A 14,192-nucleotide genomic window follows, 5' to 3' on the forward strand; every position below is an offset into this window, starting at 1 on the left:
TTGCTCGCCTGCTCATCCTCATCGAATGGACAAGTAGAAGCAGCCAACAAGACAGTCAAGAGGCTTCTGAAAACCAGGCTCGGAGCAAAAAAGGGTGCGTGGGTTGACGAGCTGTCAGGTGTGCTATGGGCATACAGAACAACCCACAAAACCGCAACGGGGGAGACACCGTTCGCTTTGGCTTTCGGACATGAAGCGGTCGTGCCGGCTGAGGTAGGAACGACCACACACCGGACAGATCATTTCAATGAGCAGGAGAACGACGAGCAGATATGTTTGAATCTTGATCTGCTAATGGAGAGGAGGGAACAAGCAGCCGAGCAATCAGTCACTTACCAACAGAGGGTTGCTCGGTATTATAACCAGAAGGTGAACATACGGCAATTCAGGGTCGGAGACTGGGTACTGAGAAGAGTGAACCAGAGCACCAAAGATTCGACTCAAGGAGTGCTGGGACCGAATTGGGAAGGGCCGTATAGAGTCAAGCAGATAGCGGGGCCCGGAGCTTACAAGCTGGTTCGCGCGGACGGCCACGAAGTGAAACGCCCATGGAACGCAGCACACCTCCGAAAATACTTCCAGTAAGACTTGCTCACATTTTAAAGCAATTTCTGCTCATGCTGTCTATCTTTTATTTTTATGTTTTATGTCCGAACAATTTCATGTAAGTCAAATCCTGCCATTAATGTAACGCCGACGAATTTATTTCGCTTGAAACCGAAAAAAAAAAAAAAAAAAAAAAAAAAAAAATCCTAAGGCATGCAAAGGCTCGCCAAGTCTCAGAGCCTGTCTTATGGCGAGACGGAAGCCAAGCATGCCAGGATCTGCTCGGCCAGGAGAAGGCAGCAGAAGAATCCAAATCGTTTGAAGAAAATCCTGAGGCATGCAAAGGCTCGCCAAGTCTCAGAGCCTGTCTTATGGCGAGACAGAAGCCAAGCATGCCAGGATCTGCTCGGCCACGAGAAGGCAGCAGAATCCAAATCGTTTGAAGAAAATCCTGAGGCATGCAAAGGCTCGCCAAGTCTCAGAGCCTGTCTTATGGCGAGACAGAAGCCAAGCATGCCAGGATCTGCTCGGCCACGAGAAGGCAGCAGAATCCAAATCGTTTGAAGAAAATCCTGAGGCATGCAAAGGCTCGCCAAGTCTCAGAGCCTGTCTTCTGGCGAGACGGAAGCCAAGCATGCCAGGATCTGCTCGGCCAGGAGAAGGCAGCAGAATCCAAATCGTTTGAAGAAAATCCTGAGGCATGCAAAGGCTCGCCAAGTCTCAGAGCCTGTCTTATGGCGAGACAAAAGCCCAGCATGCCAGGATCTGCTCGTTCGCGAGAAGGCGAGCAGACTCCGAAGCATTCGGAAAGTTTTCTACGGCACGCAAAGGCCTCACCAAGTCTCAAAGCCTGTCTTACGGCGAGACAGAAGCGATCAGCGTTTCAGACGAAAATTAATTCATGAGTACGACACGAGATAGTAATCAACAACATTTTTATTAATGGCTAACAGAGGGGATAAATTTCATAAAACGTTGTTCATTACAATACAAGAAGAAATATATCAAAAAGATGGTGGATCAGTGAGCCGAGCAGCATCGGTTGGCTGGACCTCCTCGGGTGCGGGAGGGGTATCACCAGTTGCGTCCGGGGGGGTGCTCGCCTCGCCAACATCAGCAGGAACTGCACGAGGAGGAGAGTTACCCTCCTCAATCACGATCGGCTCTAACCCCTCGGCATCTTCCTTGGCCGCCTCCTCGTCCATATGTTGAGCAACACCAGCTGCAAGGTCATCCATCTTGAGATCAGGGTGTTGCTTCCCGAGGACGGCCATGATACAACGATACGAGTGCCGAAGTCCCTGGTCGTACTGGTTGTCGGCCTCCCTCTCCAAGTTCTCTACATGAGCTCGGTGGGAATTGCGGAGAGATTCGAGCTGAGCCTCATACATAGCCCTCTGCCCTTGGAGATCCTCCTTAACCTTGGTCAGCTCCTCCTCGAGGGTAATGGCTTTCGCTTGAGCAAGGGACTCTTGCTCTATCAGCTTGAGGTTCTCAACGTTTAGCTCCCCCGCCTTTTTCTCGGCAACGTCAGCTCTGGTCGTCGCCGATTGAATGTCCTCCTTCATCTTCCTGTCGTAACGGCCAACCTTGGCCTTATAGTAGGTGGCCATGCAGCTGAGATGGAAAGCACTGTACTGCATGGCTCCCACCAGCTCGCCCAGGGTACAACCGTCAAAGCCCTCCAGGTCCTTCTTGCTCACGAGTTTAGACAACTCATTGAGATAGGGAACCAAGTGTTCTGGTCGGCTGTCGGGTAAGCGAGACCGAGGCACAACAGGTGGAGAAGAGGAAGCAGGATCAGTGGCTGCTCTACTGGATTCCCCGACTTTAGCAGAGGCAGGAGGGAGAGCCTGCAAGGGAGGAACCTGCTGCATGATGTTCTTTCGCTTCACAGCGGGAGCATCTTTGTCCTGGTCCCTATCGGTTGTTGGAGGCCGAGAGCGTTTCCTGGTCAGAGCTCCAATCACTGCGTCCTCCATCTTATGGCCAGGAAGTATCAACCGAGACTCGAGGAAGTTGTATGTAGATAGCAGTTCTCGGCTCGAGCAGGAATTGGCCAATACAGCCTCGACCCGTTTAAGCTGACCAGGTCGGAGTGGAAAATGAACGCCCCAAGAAACTACAACATAAACAGACACTTGGTTAGAAGCAAGCCAATGAAACAAGAACAATTATGGATACAAGGCATCTGGAGCGAGCAGGCAACCTGGGACCGTGAAGCGGGGTGGGACCCGATAATCCTTCCCGTCCATTTGTGCGACCTGACCCCAAGGACCCCCAGCAAAAAAGAACTTTCTCTTCCAATTCCCACCACCACCAGTAGGGAGGTCGGTTATAGGTTTCCTGCTCTTGGTGCTAGATTGGAAGTAGTACCAGCCGGCATCTTTGGGGCTACTCTTTAGCTGGTACAGGTGCTTCACCTCATCAACCGTGGGCTCGCTTTGGCAACATCTGTCCCACAATATGAACAGACCAGAGAGCACTCTCCACCCATTGGGATTCAGCTGACCAGGAGCTAGATTTAGCCCGTTAAGTATCCGGGCAAAGTAAGGTTGCAAGGGACACCTCAGCCCGTACTTAAAGCTGTCCAGATACAGGGTAACATATCCCCGAGGAGGCCGGCTGGGAGCATCCTTCTTTCCCGGGACCTTGAGAGGTATCTCGCCAGGAATGCTATACCTCAGCCGGAGGTCCTCGAGCTCATCAAACTTGGTCGTGCACGTCATGTAATCAATAGCATAATCCCGCGATAGGGCTCTACCTCCTATTGTACTCCTCCCCTCTGGTCGCGGCGCTCCCGATGGGGACGCCTCACCAGAATCATCTCCTCGACCCTCACTCAAAGTATCCTCGGAGTCAGAAGATCCATCCTCACCATTACTCCCGCTGGTAGGGGTCGTTTGGGGAGACATGCTCCTAGCACTAGTCCTGACACTAAACCTAACAGGCTCTAAGGGGACCTCGGGGTCAAAGGCGGGATCGGTGAGCAGACTAGGCAGGAAGTCCAACTTGTCGTCATCAACCTCGATGACCTTCTCTTTGCCTTTTGACATTCCCTAAACTCTAACCACAACACCACCAACTACTACCCAAACGAAAGAAAAAAGAAGTTATCTACAAACTATTCGAGACCGAGGAGAGAGAAGTAATACCTGAAGTACCGCTTCAATCGGAGAAAGGCAAGGAGGGGGGAGCTCCGTGCCGGAACTTCTTTGCCGGAGAAACAGAGACGTAGACGGAGACAGAGTGAATGGTGAATATGCCGTTCGAGAGGATTTGGCTTTCCAAATGAGGACGGACCCTTGGGTTGCCAGCATATAACTGCGCCGAATCCCGAGGGCCTCATAACCGTCGGTTTGAAATTCAAATGGAGGGGGCGATTTCTGCCACGTCACCACGTTCGCAATTAAATGCGACATGACTCTTGGCAGCCTTTTCCAATCCCACGCGAGCGAGTGCTGTCGAGTTTCCACTGCTGGTCCACTACATTACCCAACACCAGAAACTGGGGGACCGGTGTTTGGGAGAGATACTGTTTGGGATAAATATGTCGACGAGACCAGGAATGACGAGCAGATATCTGATGGCAGAGCTCTGCGAACCGGTGTGTTCCATAAAAGCCTGGCACGCGGAGGAACAGGAGCAGCAATATCCTGCTCGTCCACGACGTTGTCATCCGCGAGGCCAATTCCCTATAAAAGGTATACGGCCATTCCGGCTAGAGGTCGATAGGCGAGGAGACCCGATCGACGGCAGTTGGCAAGACATGTTCTCCAGCCCGAGAATCTAGGCACGACATCCACGCTTTCTCCTGAGCCGTGGCGTAACACGCAAGATCTCACAGAACCACGACAGCCACGCTTTCCCCTGAACCGTGGCGTAACACGCAAGATCTCACAGAACCACGACAGCCACGCTTTCCCCTGAACCGTGGCGTAACACGCAAGATCCCCCGTTTGCCCATACCGCAGCAGTCAGAGCCCCAGACCGTCTCGAAAAAAGCGGAAAATTGGGATTCAGAGGGAGCCTATAAAAAGGTAGCCAACGAAGGTAAAAGGGTTAGCATTTTTAAGATAAAAGAGAAAACCACAAAAAAGCCATAAGACCTGTGGCAAGCGTTCCCCGAACCTTCATATCTGACTTGAGCGTCGGAGGGTTTGCGCCGGGAGAACAACCGGCGTACTCTGACTTGTCTGTGTGTGCAGGGACATCCGGAGAAGAAGCATAGGCGAGGAGACCTCCTGGTCGTGGTAGAGTTGGTCGAGCAGGGATCCTGGTCGTAGAACGAGGAGAACCGGAATCTCGCATCAACAGTGGGTTCAATACTACAAGCAATTCGACAATCTGCGTTGCCGTTAAACACCAAAAACCTAAGTAGCCATACTTTTCCTCAGTCACCTCTCTCTACAGTGCTTGAAAGTGAAAGCATCGTCTCTATTTAGCTAACAATAAAAATAATAAGTTGAATTTATTATCATTGTTTTATACGCCGGAAAAGTGATCAGAGCAGTATAAATGAAAATAATAATAATAATAATTAGGCTTTGCATTATTTTTTTCGATTGTAAAAGTGTAAGTACAATTGCTAGAAAGTTAAAAATTAAAGAAGCCATCTATATTAATAGGGGTGGGCACTGAGGAAAGGTTAGATATAGTTGAATTCCGATGGTCAGTTTTTCGAAAAAATAATAATTTGAACTGAACTGAAAGTCCAATCAATTTGGTTCGATTTAGTTAGTTTTTTTTTTAATTTGCCCTGTAATTTCTTTTGCGTTTTTCTAGTTTTTTTGATTTTTTATTTTCTGTCATGTAAATCGATGGATTTTTTTTTACTAAAAAAAAACTGACGATTCCTTTTTTTGGCGGCAAATATAATTTTACCCACCCCTAATCTGTATGGCGAATATCATTGCTATAAAGGCTGCATTCCAGTATTATTGCCAGTTGTAGAGTGGTCGATAAAATGTTGCTAGCCAGGCTGATTTGACTGTTTGAACAAAAACTGATACTACTCAGGACCAAATAGATAGTACTATTTTTCTGTATCTCGTCAATTTAATCTTGAATCTTTACATTACAATTAATTTTTATTAATGGTGAGAGATGGATTAAACTTACAATGCCTGATAAAAGTTTAATCTATTATATTTTCTTGCGTCCTCAATGAATACAAATTAAGAAGAATTATTATACTACTACTTTTTCTCTATGATTGTCTTTGTCAACTTTTTATGTAAGAGCCAATATACGTTCATGATGGCAAATTTGTTGAGAAAAAAAATTTGTTTAATCAAGTGACCCTCAATATTCACATGGAATAAGAGATGAGGGAAAAAAAATCATTTTTTGAATGCAGAAAGGCAAAAAAAATGCATAATGACAGGGATTTCTAATTGTGATCATTTTAGTGTTTTCATTGTGTACTTGAGTAAAAGTTAAAATTTTAAAATTAAAGTGTGTAAGGTTAAAGAGTGTTTATTTTACAGTTCAAATAATTTCATCTTCTGCTTATTAGTATTTTTTCATTATATAGTTAAATGACAACCTAATTATCTATCCACCCATGTGAATAAGATATATAATTATCATTTAAGTTATGGACAAATACCTATATGAGATGGTCACATGAGAGGGACTTGTTAAAACCCAATCAAATAATATTGAGTCTTTATGCTACCAAGTTAAGCTTGCACGGGTCCAAACTTTTAGCATCTCATTTTATTGTTTGAGTTGATTTTTTAACTAACTTTTAGCATCTCATTTTATTGTAACAGATGGTCCTGGCCCTTTATCTATAAGTCTAATATCCACAGGCACAAGCACTGGAGGCATCACCCTCTTTGCATTAGTGATATTTCTCATTTACCGATCAAGAGAATCTGAAAAAGAAAAAGAGACTCAACTGAAGGTGGAGAAGTTCCTCGAAAACTACAGGACCGTCAATCCCACCAGATATACTTACAAAGAACTCAAGAAAATAACAAGCAGATTTAAGCACAGGCTCGGTCAGGGAGGTTACGGAAGCGTGTTCACAGGAAAGCTCTTCAACGGAATTCCAGTTGCTGTCAAGATGTTGGAACATTTAAAAGGAAATGGACAAGAGTTCAACAATGAAGTGGCCACAATTGGCAGGATTCACCACTTCCACATTGTTCGGCTTCTGGGATTTTGCTCTGAAGGAAACAGGCGTGCTCTTATTTACGAGTTTATGCCCAATGGATCACTTGAGAAATTCATCTTCTCAAAGACAAATAGCGCAAGTCATCGTCAATCGAGTTGGGAGAAGCTGAGGAAGATTGCATTTGGCGTTGCCCGTGGAGTGGAGTACTTGCACCGAGGATGCAACCAGAGGATCCTGTACTTCGATATCAAGCCTCACAATATATTATTAGACCATAATTTTCAACCGAAGATTTCAGATTTTGGACTGGCTAAGTTGTGCTCAAAGGACATAAGCATTGTATCTCTGACAGCTGCCAGAGGCACTTCTGGCTACATTGCACCTGAACTTTTCTCCAGGAATTTTGGTGAGATCTCTTACAAGTCTGATGTTTACAGTTACGGAATGATGCTGTTAGAGATGGTCGGATGCAGAAAAAATAACGATCCCGCGGTTGAAATTCAGAGCCAAATTTATTTCCCAGAGTGGATTTACAATAGAATGAGGCAAGGACAAGAGCTCTGTTTGGAATTTGAGGAAGATGGGGATGAGGGAATTGCCAGAAAGCTTGCAATTGTGGCACTTTGGTGCATTCAATGGAATCCCACGGAGAGACCTTCCATGCCAATTGTATTACAAATGCTTGAAGCTGATTTACAAAGCTTGGAGATCCCTCCAATGCCCTTTGTCTCTGCTGATGTTGAGGCAGGTGCAATCAATTGATCTAGATAGCAGAAGATTACAATTAAAAAGGGTTATTGTTAAGCTAAATTATTTAGTCCTTCTTGTTATTGGAACGCTTGAAAACTGTTGGAAATTTTCAAAATAATTGTGTCTTATGGTAAAGACATGTCCTATTAATTGTGCCTTATAGAAAAGGTACCTTTCACTAAAGACTTGTCTAATTAAATGATGTCTTGTTGTAAGGACATGTCCATTTAATTGTGTCTTGTAGAAAAGGTATCCTTTTACTAAATGATATAACTTTTCATGGCAACATTTCACTTAGAGATGCATCATTTCATGGTGACATTTCATTTGAAATGGTGATGGTTCAATTTAGACCATTGATTAAAATCAAATCTAGATCCAATGGCCATGAATGAAGGGGTATCATGAAAGATGATAACCCAAATGAGGGGGCACAAGTATATCTATAAATAGGGGTCATGTTTAAGCCATTTAGACAAAAAAAATGAATGATCCTACACCACTCTTTTCTTAGCATTCCTTTCTAGTACGAATCTCAACACAAAACACCCATTTCTTTTGTGCATTCACATTCCAATATATTGTTTTCTGCAGGAACAATATATTGTTTCTTGGTAGGCTTGCAACGTTCAAGAGTATTCTAGTTTGCTTTCGTCGATGCACAACGCAAGCAAACAAACAAGTGCTTCATTGTATCCTGGAGGCGTATTTGCTTAACCCATGTGCATCACTCAATTGGTGGGGGCAAATAACGTCTTAAGGAAAGCGACATTTGTAACGTGCCTTGAAGCACACAAAATTTCTGCAGTTTCTTCCTACATACAGAGTTAGTTGTAAACACATTATTTTACATAATAAAGTTCCACCATTATTGTTGTATTTCTCTACATTTGTCATTCCCCACAAAATTTACCACCAACAATCTTAAGACGTTATTTCTACAACAATGGCACCAAGTTCATCTCTTCGACAATTTGCAGTAGATTTTGTCAAATTGGAGCGGTTCGATGGTGGCAACTTTATTCGTTGGCAGAAAAAGTTGCATTTCTTGTTGACAAGCCTCAATGTGGTCTATGTTCTCACAACACCAAAGCCTCAAGAACGTGAGAATGAGACATTAGCGGAAACCAGAGTGCGACATAAGTGGGAGCAAGATGACTACGTGTGTAAGGGACACATTTGCAATGCCATGTCTGATACTTTGTTTGATCAATATCACAACAAACCTACATCAAAAGAGATATGGGACTCATTAGAGGCTAAGTACATGATGGAAGATGCCACAAGTAAGAAATTCTTGGCTTCTAAATTTTTTAATTATAGAATGGTTGATAATAGACTCGTGGTTGAACAATATAATGAGATTTTGCATATTCTTGATCAATTCAACCAACATAACATGAAAATGGATGAGTCTATTATTGTCTCTTCAATTATTGATAAACTTCCTCCCTCTTGGAAAGACTATAAGAAAAGTCTTAAACATAACAAAGAGGAAATTAGTCTGGATGGCTTAGGCCAAAGTCTTCGTATTGAAGAGGAACTCAAGCTTAATAGTCTTGAGGATCAGACTACTATGTCCTCTAAAATTAATGTCGTAGAGGAAGGGAAGGAGTTTAAGCATTCTAATCACCCTAAGAATAACCAAAAGAGAAAGTTTGATTCCAAAGAGAATCAAAACAATAAGAAGAAAAAGAAGGGTACATGCCACCACTGCGGAAAACCTGGCCATTTCAAAAGAGATTGTCGACTTCTGAAGAAACAAAAGGAAGTTTCGAACACAAATCTTGTGGCCATGATATCTGAGATTAATGTTCTTGAAGATGATAATGCATGGTGGATAGATTCTGGTGCAACCAAGCATGTATGCAAGGATCGTAGCCTTTTCAAATCTTATAAAGCAATGGATGATGGAAGTGTTCTTTACATGGGAAATTCCTCCACTGCAATAGTTAAAGGAAAAGGCAATGTGCAACTAGAGTTCACTTCCGGAAAAACTTTAACTCTTACAGATGTTTATCATGTTCCTGAAGTTAGGAAAAACCTTGTATCTGGTAGCCTTCTTAATAAGTTTGGCTTCAAACTTGTTTTTGAGTCAAACAAGTTTATATTATCTAAGGGTGGTACCTTTGTTGGGAAAGGATACATGTATGAAGGAATGTTTAAACTCAATATCAATAATATGAATGTTTCTTCTGCTTATATGGTTGATTCATTATCTTTGTGGCATAATCGTTTAGGACATGTGAATGTTAGAAGATTGCATGATATGGCTAATTTAGAATTAATTCCTAAGCATGAAAATGATATGCATGAAAAATGTAAAGTATGTGCACAAACTAAAATCACAAGATCTCCTTTTCCAAAAATTGAAAAAACATCTTCTTTATTGCATTTAATTCATAGCGATGTGTGTGATATGCATAGTAATCCTTCTAAAGGTGGTAAAAAATATTTTGTAACATTTATTGATGATTTTTCAAAATATTGCTATGTGTATTTATTACATTCTAAAGATCAAGTGTTAGAAAAATTTAAAACTTATAAAAATGAAGTTGAGAATTTTTGTGACACTAAAATTAAATGCCTTAGAAGTGATAAAGGAGGTGAATATGCTTTTTCTGATTTTTGTGAATCTGTTGGCATTGTACACGAAACTAGCACTGCATATACTCCACAACAAAATGGTGTAGCTGAAAGAAAAAATAGGACATTAATAGAAATGGTTAATGCTATGCTTCTTAATGCTGGGCTTGGTAAAGGTTTTTGGGGTGAAGCTATTTTAACTGCATGTCATATCTTAAATAGAGTGCTTAATAAGAAAACAAAGGTGACTCCATATGAATTATGGAAAAAGAAAAAGCCTAATCTTTCTTATCTAAGAGTTTGGGGTTGTCGAGCCATTGTAAGACTACCAGAACCTAAGATAAAGAAATTAGGAGAAAGGGGCATTGAATGCATATTCTTGGGATATGCAGAGCATAGTAAAGCTTATAGGTTTCTTGTAACAGAACCTAATAGCTTTGTTGAGATCAATACTATAGTGGAATCTAGAGATGCAATATTCTATGAAAATAGATTTTCCACTATACCAAAAAGTATTGATTCTCAAGAGAATGATAAACAAATAGAAATTGGTCAAAAGCGTGATGCTAATAATGAGCAAAATCATTTGAGAAGAAGTAAAAGAATAAGGACTCTAAAATCTTTTGGACCAGATTTTATAGTTTATTTAGTTGAAGGGACAAGAGACTCACAATCAAAACAGACCATGATCACATCTACTATAGAGTCTGATCCCCTCACCTATGAAGAGGCAATGAAGTCTCAAGATGCTGCTTTTTGGAAAGAGGCCATTAATGATGAAATGGACTCTATTGTGGGTAATAAGACTTGGAAATTAGTTGATTTACCTCCTGGCTCTAATCCTATAGGTTGTAAATGGATTTTCAAAAAGAAGAAGAAAGTTGATGGAACAATTGAAAGATTTAAAGCAAGACTAGTAGCAAAAGGCTTTACACAAAAAGAAGGCCTTGATTATTTTGATACTTATGCACCTGTTGCAAGAATTGTTACTATTAGAGTCTTGATTGCTTTGGCTTCAATTTATCAATTTGAAATCCATCAAATGGATGTAAAAACAGCTTTCTTAAATGGAGAATTAGATGAGGAAATTTACATGAAACAACCAGAAGGGTTTGTTATGCCAGGACAAGAACATAAAGTTTGTAAACTAGTCAAGTCTTTATATGGTCTTAAACAAGCTCCAAAGCAGTGGCACGAAAAGTTTGACAAAGTGATTGTCTCAAATGGATTTAATATTCATGAATCTGATAAATGTGTCTATAGCAGATTCAATGGAAATAAAGGTGTGATTATTTGTTTATATGTAGATGACATGTTAATTTTTGGTACTGATAGTGAGAGCATTGAACTCACTAAATTATTATTGTCATCTAATTTTGATATGAAAGACATGGGACTTGCTGATGTGATTTTGGGGATTAAAATTATAAAAAATGAGAATGGCCTAGTATTGACCCAATCACATTATATTGAGAAAATTTTAAAGAAATTTTATTATTATGATTGTAAGTCTGTGTCAACACCTTTTGATTCAAACATAAGACTGTATCCTAACACTGGCAGTTCAGTATCCCAATTAGAATATGCACGTATTATTGGATGTCTTATGTACGCAATGACTTGTACTAGGCCTGATATTGTTTTCGCTGTTGGAAAGCTCAGTAGATATACTAGTAATCCAAGCCAAGCACACTGGCAAGCAGTGTACAGAATTCTAAAATATTTAAAACATACAATGGATTATGGTATATACTACACTGGATATCCTTCAGTTTTGGAAGGATTTTCGGATGCTAGTTGGATTACTGATCGAGATGATCATACATCCACAAGTGGTTGGATTTTTAATCTTGGTGGAGGAGCTATTTCATGGGGCTCAAAGAAGCAAACTTGTATAGCAGACTCCACCATGGCTGCAGAATTTGTAGCTTTGGCTTCATGTTGCAAGGAAGCTGAATGGTTAAGGAATTTGCTTATAGAAATTCCTATTTGGTCTAAACCAATGCCTCCTGTATCTATTCACTGTGATAGTGAGGCAACTTTATCAAGAGCATATAGTCAAATCTATAATGGAAAGTCTAGGCACATTGGTCTAAGACATAGTTATGTAAGACAATTACTTACAGATGGAGTAATCACAATTGACTTTGTGAAATCATGCCAAAATTTGGCAGACCCCTTAACTAAAGGCCTTGCAAGGGATATTGTATTTAAAACTTCTAAGGGGATGGGACTGAAGCCAGCATCATCTTATCACCAATGATGGAAACTCAACCCAACACTTGAAATATCAAGATCTTGGGTTCAATGAGCAAAAGTACATCATATGTTGTGATAGCAAGCACTATAATATTTTTAGATGCGTCCCAAAGGTTAGTGCTTGATACCTGTAACATATGGAAAAAGTTAAGCTACTTAGCTTTTAATGGACTTATAAATGTTTTAGTTACAGGGACATTCTAGATAAGTCCACCTATGTGAGTGTAGGAGGTGGTGCCGCTTCCTATGTAACTTGGCTGGTTACTAAAGCGCTCATGAAAATAGGATATAGACACAGGGCCAATCCACGTGTCGGCTAAGGAATACTTGAGAATTTGAAAACTTATGTGTGAGATATATCCGGTTAGTCGATTAAGGTTGCTGGTTCAAAGCTTGCCTACCATGCCACCTTGATTAACTTTGATGTATTGTCACTAAGTGAAGGTTCAAGTCCAAAAGACACCTTCATCTATGCCTAAGTTTTCCAAGCCTGTGCAAGATCATTTTTCCAAATTCATTTATTTTGAAAATGGTGGGGGATTGTTGGAAATTTTCAAAATAATTGTGTCTTATGGTAAAGACATGTCCTATTAATTGTGCCTTATAGAAAAGGTACCTTTCACTAAAGACTTGTCTAATTAAATGATGTCTTGTTGTAAGGACATGTCCATTTAATTGTGTCTTGTAGAAAATGTATCCTTTTACTAAATGATATAACTTTTCATGGCAACATTTCACTTAGAGATGCATCATTTCATGGTGACATTTCATTTGAAATGGTGATGGTTCAATTTAGACCATTGATTAAAATCAAATCTAGATCCAATGGCCATGAATGAAGGGGTATCATGAAAGATGATAACCCAAATGAGGGGGCACAAGTATATCTATAAATAGGGGTCATGTTTAAGCCATTTAGACATGAAATGAATGATCCTACACCACTCTTTTCTTAGCATTCCTTTCTAGTACGAATCTCAACACAAAACACCCATTTCTTTTGTGCATTCACATTCCAATATATTGTTTTCTGCAGGAACAATATATTGTTTCTTGGTAGGCTTGCAACATTCAAGAGTATTCTAGTTTGCTTTCGTCGATGCACAACGCAAGCAAACAAACAAGTGCTTCATTGTATCCTGGAGGCGTATTTGCTTAACCCATGTGCATCACTCAATTGGTGGGGGCAAATAACGTCTTAAGGAAAGCGACATTTGTAACGTGCCTTGAAGCACACAAAATTTCTGCAGTTTCTTCCTACATACAGAGTTAGTTGTAAACACATTATTTTACATAATAAAGTTCCACCATTATTGTTGTATTTATCTACATTTGTCATTCCCCACAAAATTTACCACCAACAATAAAACCACTAAATTGAGTTTTTGTTTGACTGTGGTTGTTTTATTTATCGCTTAAAATCTTTGATGTGTTCGAGTGATACAACATTAATACAACTATGGATGAATTTTTTCAATTTATAATATTATTGATGAAAAAAGATAATTATACCCTTGAGGTGTGAGAAAATAATTACCAAAACTCTCAAGTTTTTAAAATGAGACATCAAGACTCATTTTTAATCATAATACCCTTTGAATTTATTAATTAGGAAATTGACTTTGAAGTTTTTTATTTAATTAAAATTTAATATAAATAATATAATCTATCTAGTAAACTAATAATATTAAATTATTTTTGACATTTAAAATAATATAAAATTTTAAATTATTATATTTATTTTAATAATAGATTTGTATTTGTTATAAAGATTTTAAATAAAGTCTTTGGGTTGAATTTTACAATTAACAAAATATATCTCTTTCAATAATATTAAAATTATTTTTACATAATATTCAAAATAATTTTGATTTTAATTAATTTATTTAATATTATATTTCTATTTATTTTAAAAATTACTTCAATA

The 14,192-nt window shown here is 40.1% G+C and overlaps 3 protein-coding genes across 3 annotated transcripts in view; 2 read left to right on the forward strand and 1 right to left on the reverse strand.

Annotated features, from left to right (window-relative positions):
* The window catches only part of LOC112101040, a 4,822-nt gene extending 4,237 nt beyond the window's left edge, over positions 1–585 (forward strand). The window contains exon 4 of the mRNA XM_024190934.1: positions 138–585. Coding sequence (XP_024046702.1) covers positions 138–585 — 448 coding nt within the window. The remainder of the gene's footprint in view (positions 1–137) is intronic.
* Positions 586–1,550: 965 nt separating this feature from the next.
* Positions 1,551–3,602, reverse strand: LOC112101041. Its single transcript, XM_024190935.1, has 3 exons — positions 3,115–3,602; positions 2,756–2,988; positions 1,551–2,668 (listed from the first exon to the last, which is right to left on the reverse strand). The coding sequence occupies exons 1-3, from the start codon at positions 3,600–3,602 to the stop codon at positions 1,551–1,553; spliced, it is 1,839 nt and encodes a 612-aa protein (XP_024046703.1).
* Positions 3,603–5,925: 2,323 nt separating this feature from the next.
* LOC18051103 (rust resistance kinase Lr10) lies at positions 5,926–7,441 on the forward strand. The gene is made up of 2 exons (XM_024190936.1): positions 5,926–5,977; positions 6,324–7,441. The coding sequence occupies exons 1-2, from the start codon at positions 5,926–5,928 to the stop codon at positions 7,430–7,432; spliced, it is 1,161 nt and encodes a 386-aa protein (XP_024046704.1). The 3' UTR covers positions 7,433–7,441.
* Positions 7,442–14,192: the final 6,751 nt, after the last annotated feature.

The sequence above is a fragment of the Citrus clementina genome, unplaced genomic scaffold (genome assembly GCF_000493195.1).
Source record: "Citrus clementina cultivar Clemenules unplaced genomic scaffold, Citrus_clementina_v1.0 scaffold_2, whole genome shotgun sequence".
Taxonomy (NCBI): Eukaryota; Viridiplantae; Streptophyta; class Magnoliopsida; order Sapindales; family Rutaceae; genus Citrus; species Citrus x clementina.

Bases quoted from the DNA above. Each gene is read 5' to 3' on its own strand.
- LOC18051103 (XM_024190936.1), top strand. From the start codon at position 5,926: ATGACAGGGATTTCTAATTGTGATCATTTTAGTGTTTTCATTGTGTAC. The intron at 5,978-6,323 runs GTAAAAGTTAAA...TTATTGTAACAG, and splicing joins TGTTTTCATTGTGTACTTGA to ATGGTCCTGGCCCTTTATCT.
- LOC112101041 (XM_024190935.1), bottom strand. From the start codon at position 3,602: ATGTCAAAAGGCAAAGAGAAGGTCATCGAGGTTGATGACGACAAGTTG. The intron at 2,989-3,114 runs GTGTCCCTTGCA...ATGTTGCCAAAG, and splicing joins AGCTTTAAGTACGGGCTGAG to CGAGCCCACGGTTGATGAGG. The intron at 2,669-2,755 runs GTTGCCTGCTCG...TTTATGTTGTAG, and splicing joins ACCCCGCTTCACGGTCCCAG to TTTCTTGGGGCGTTCATTTT.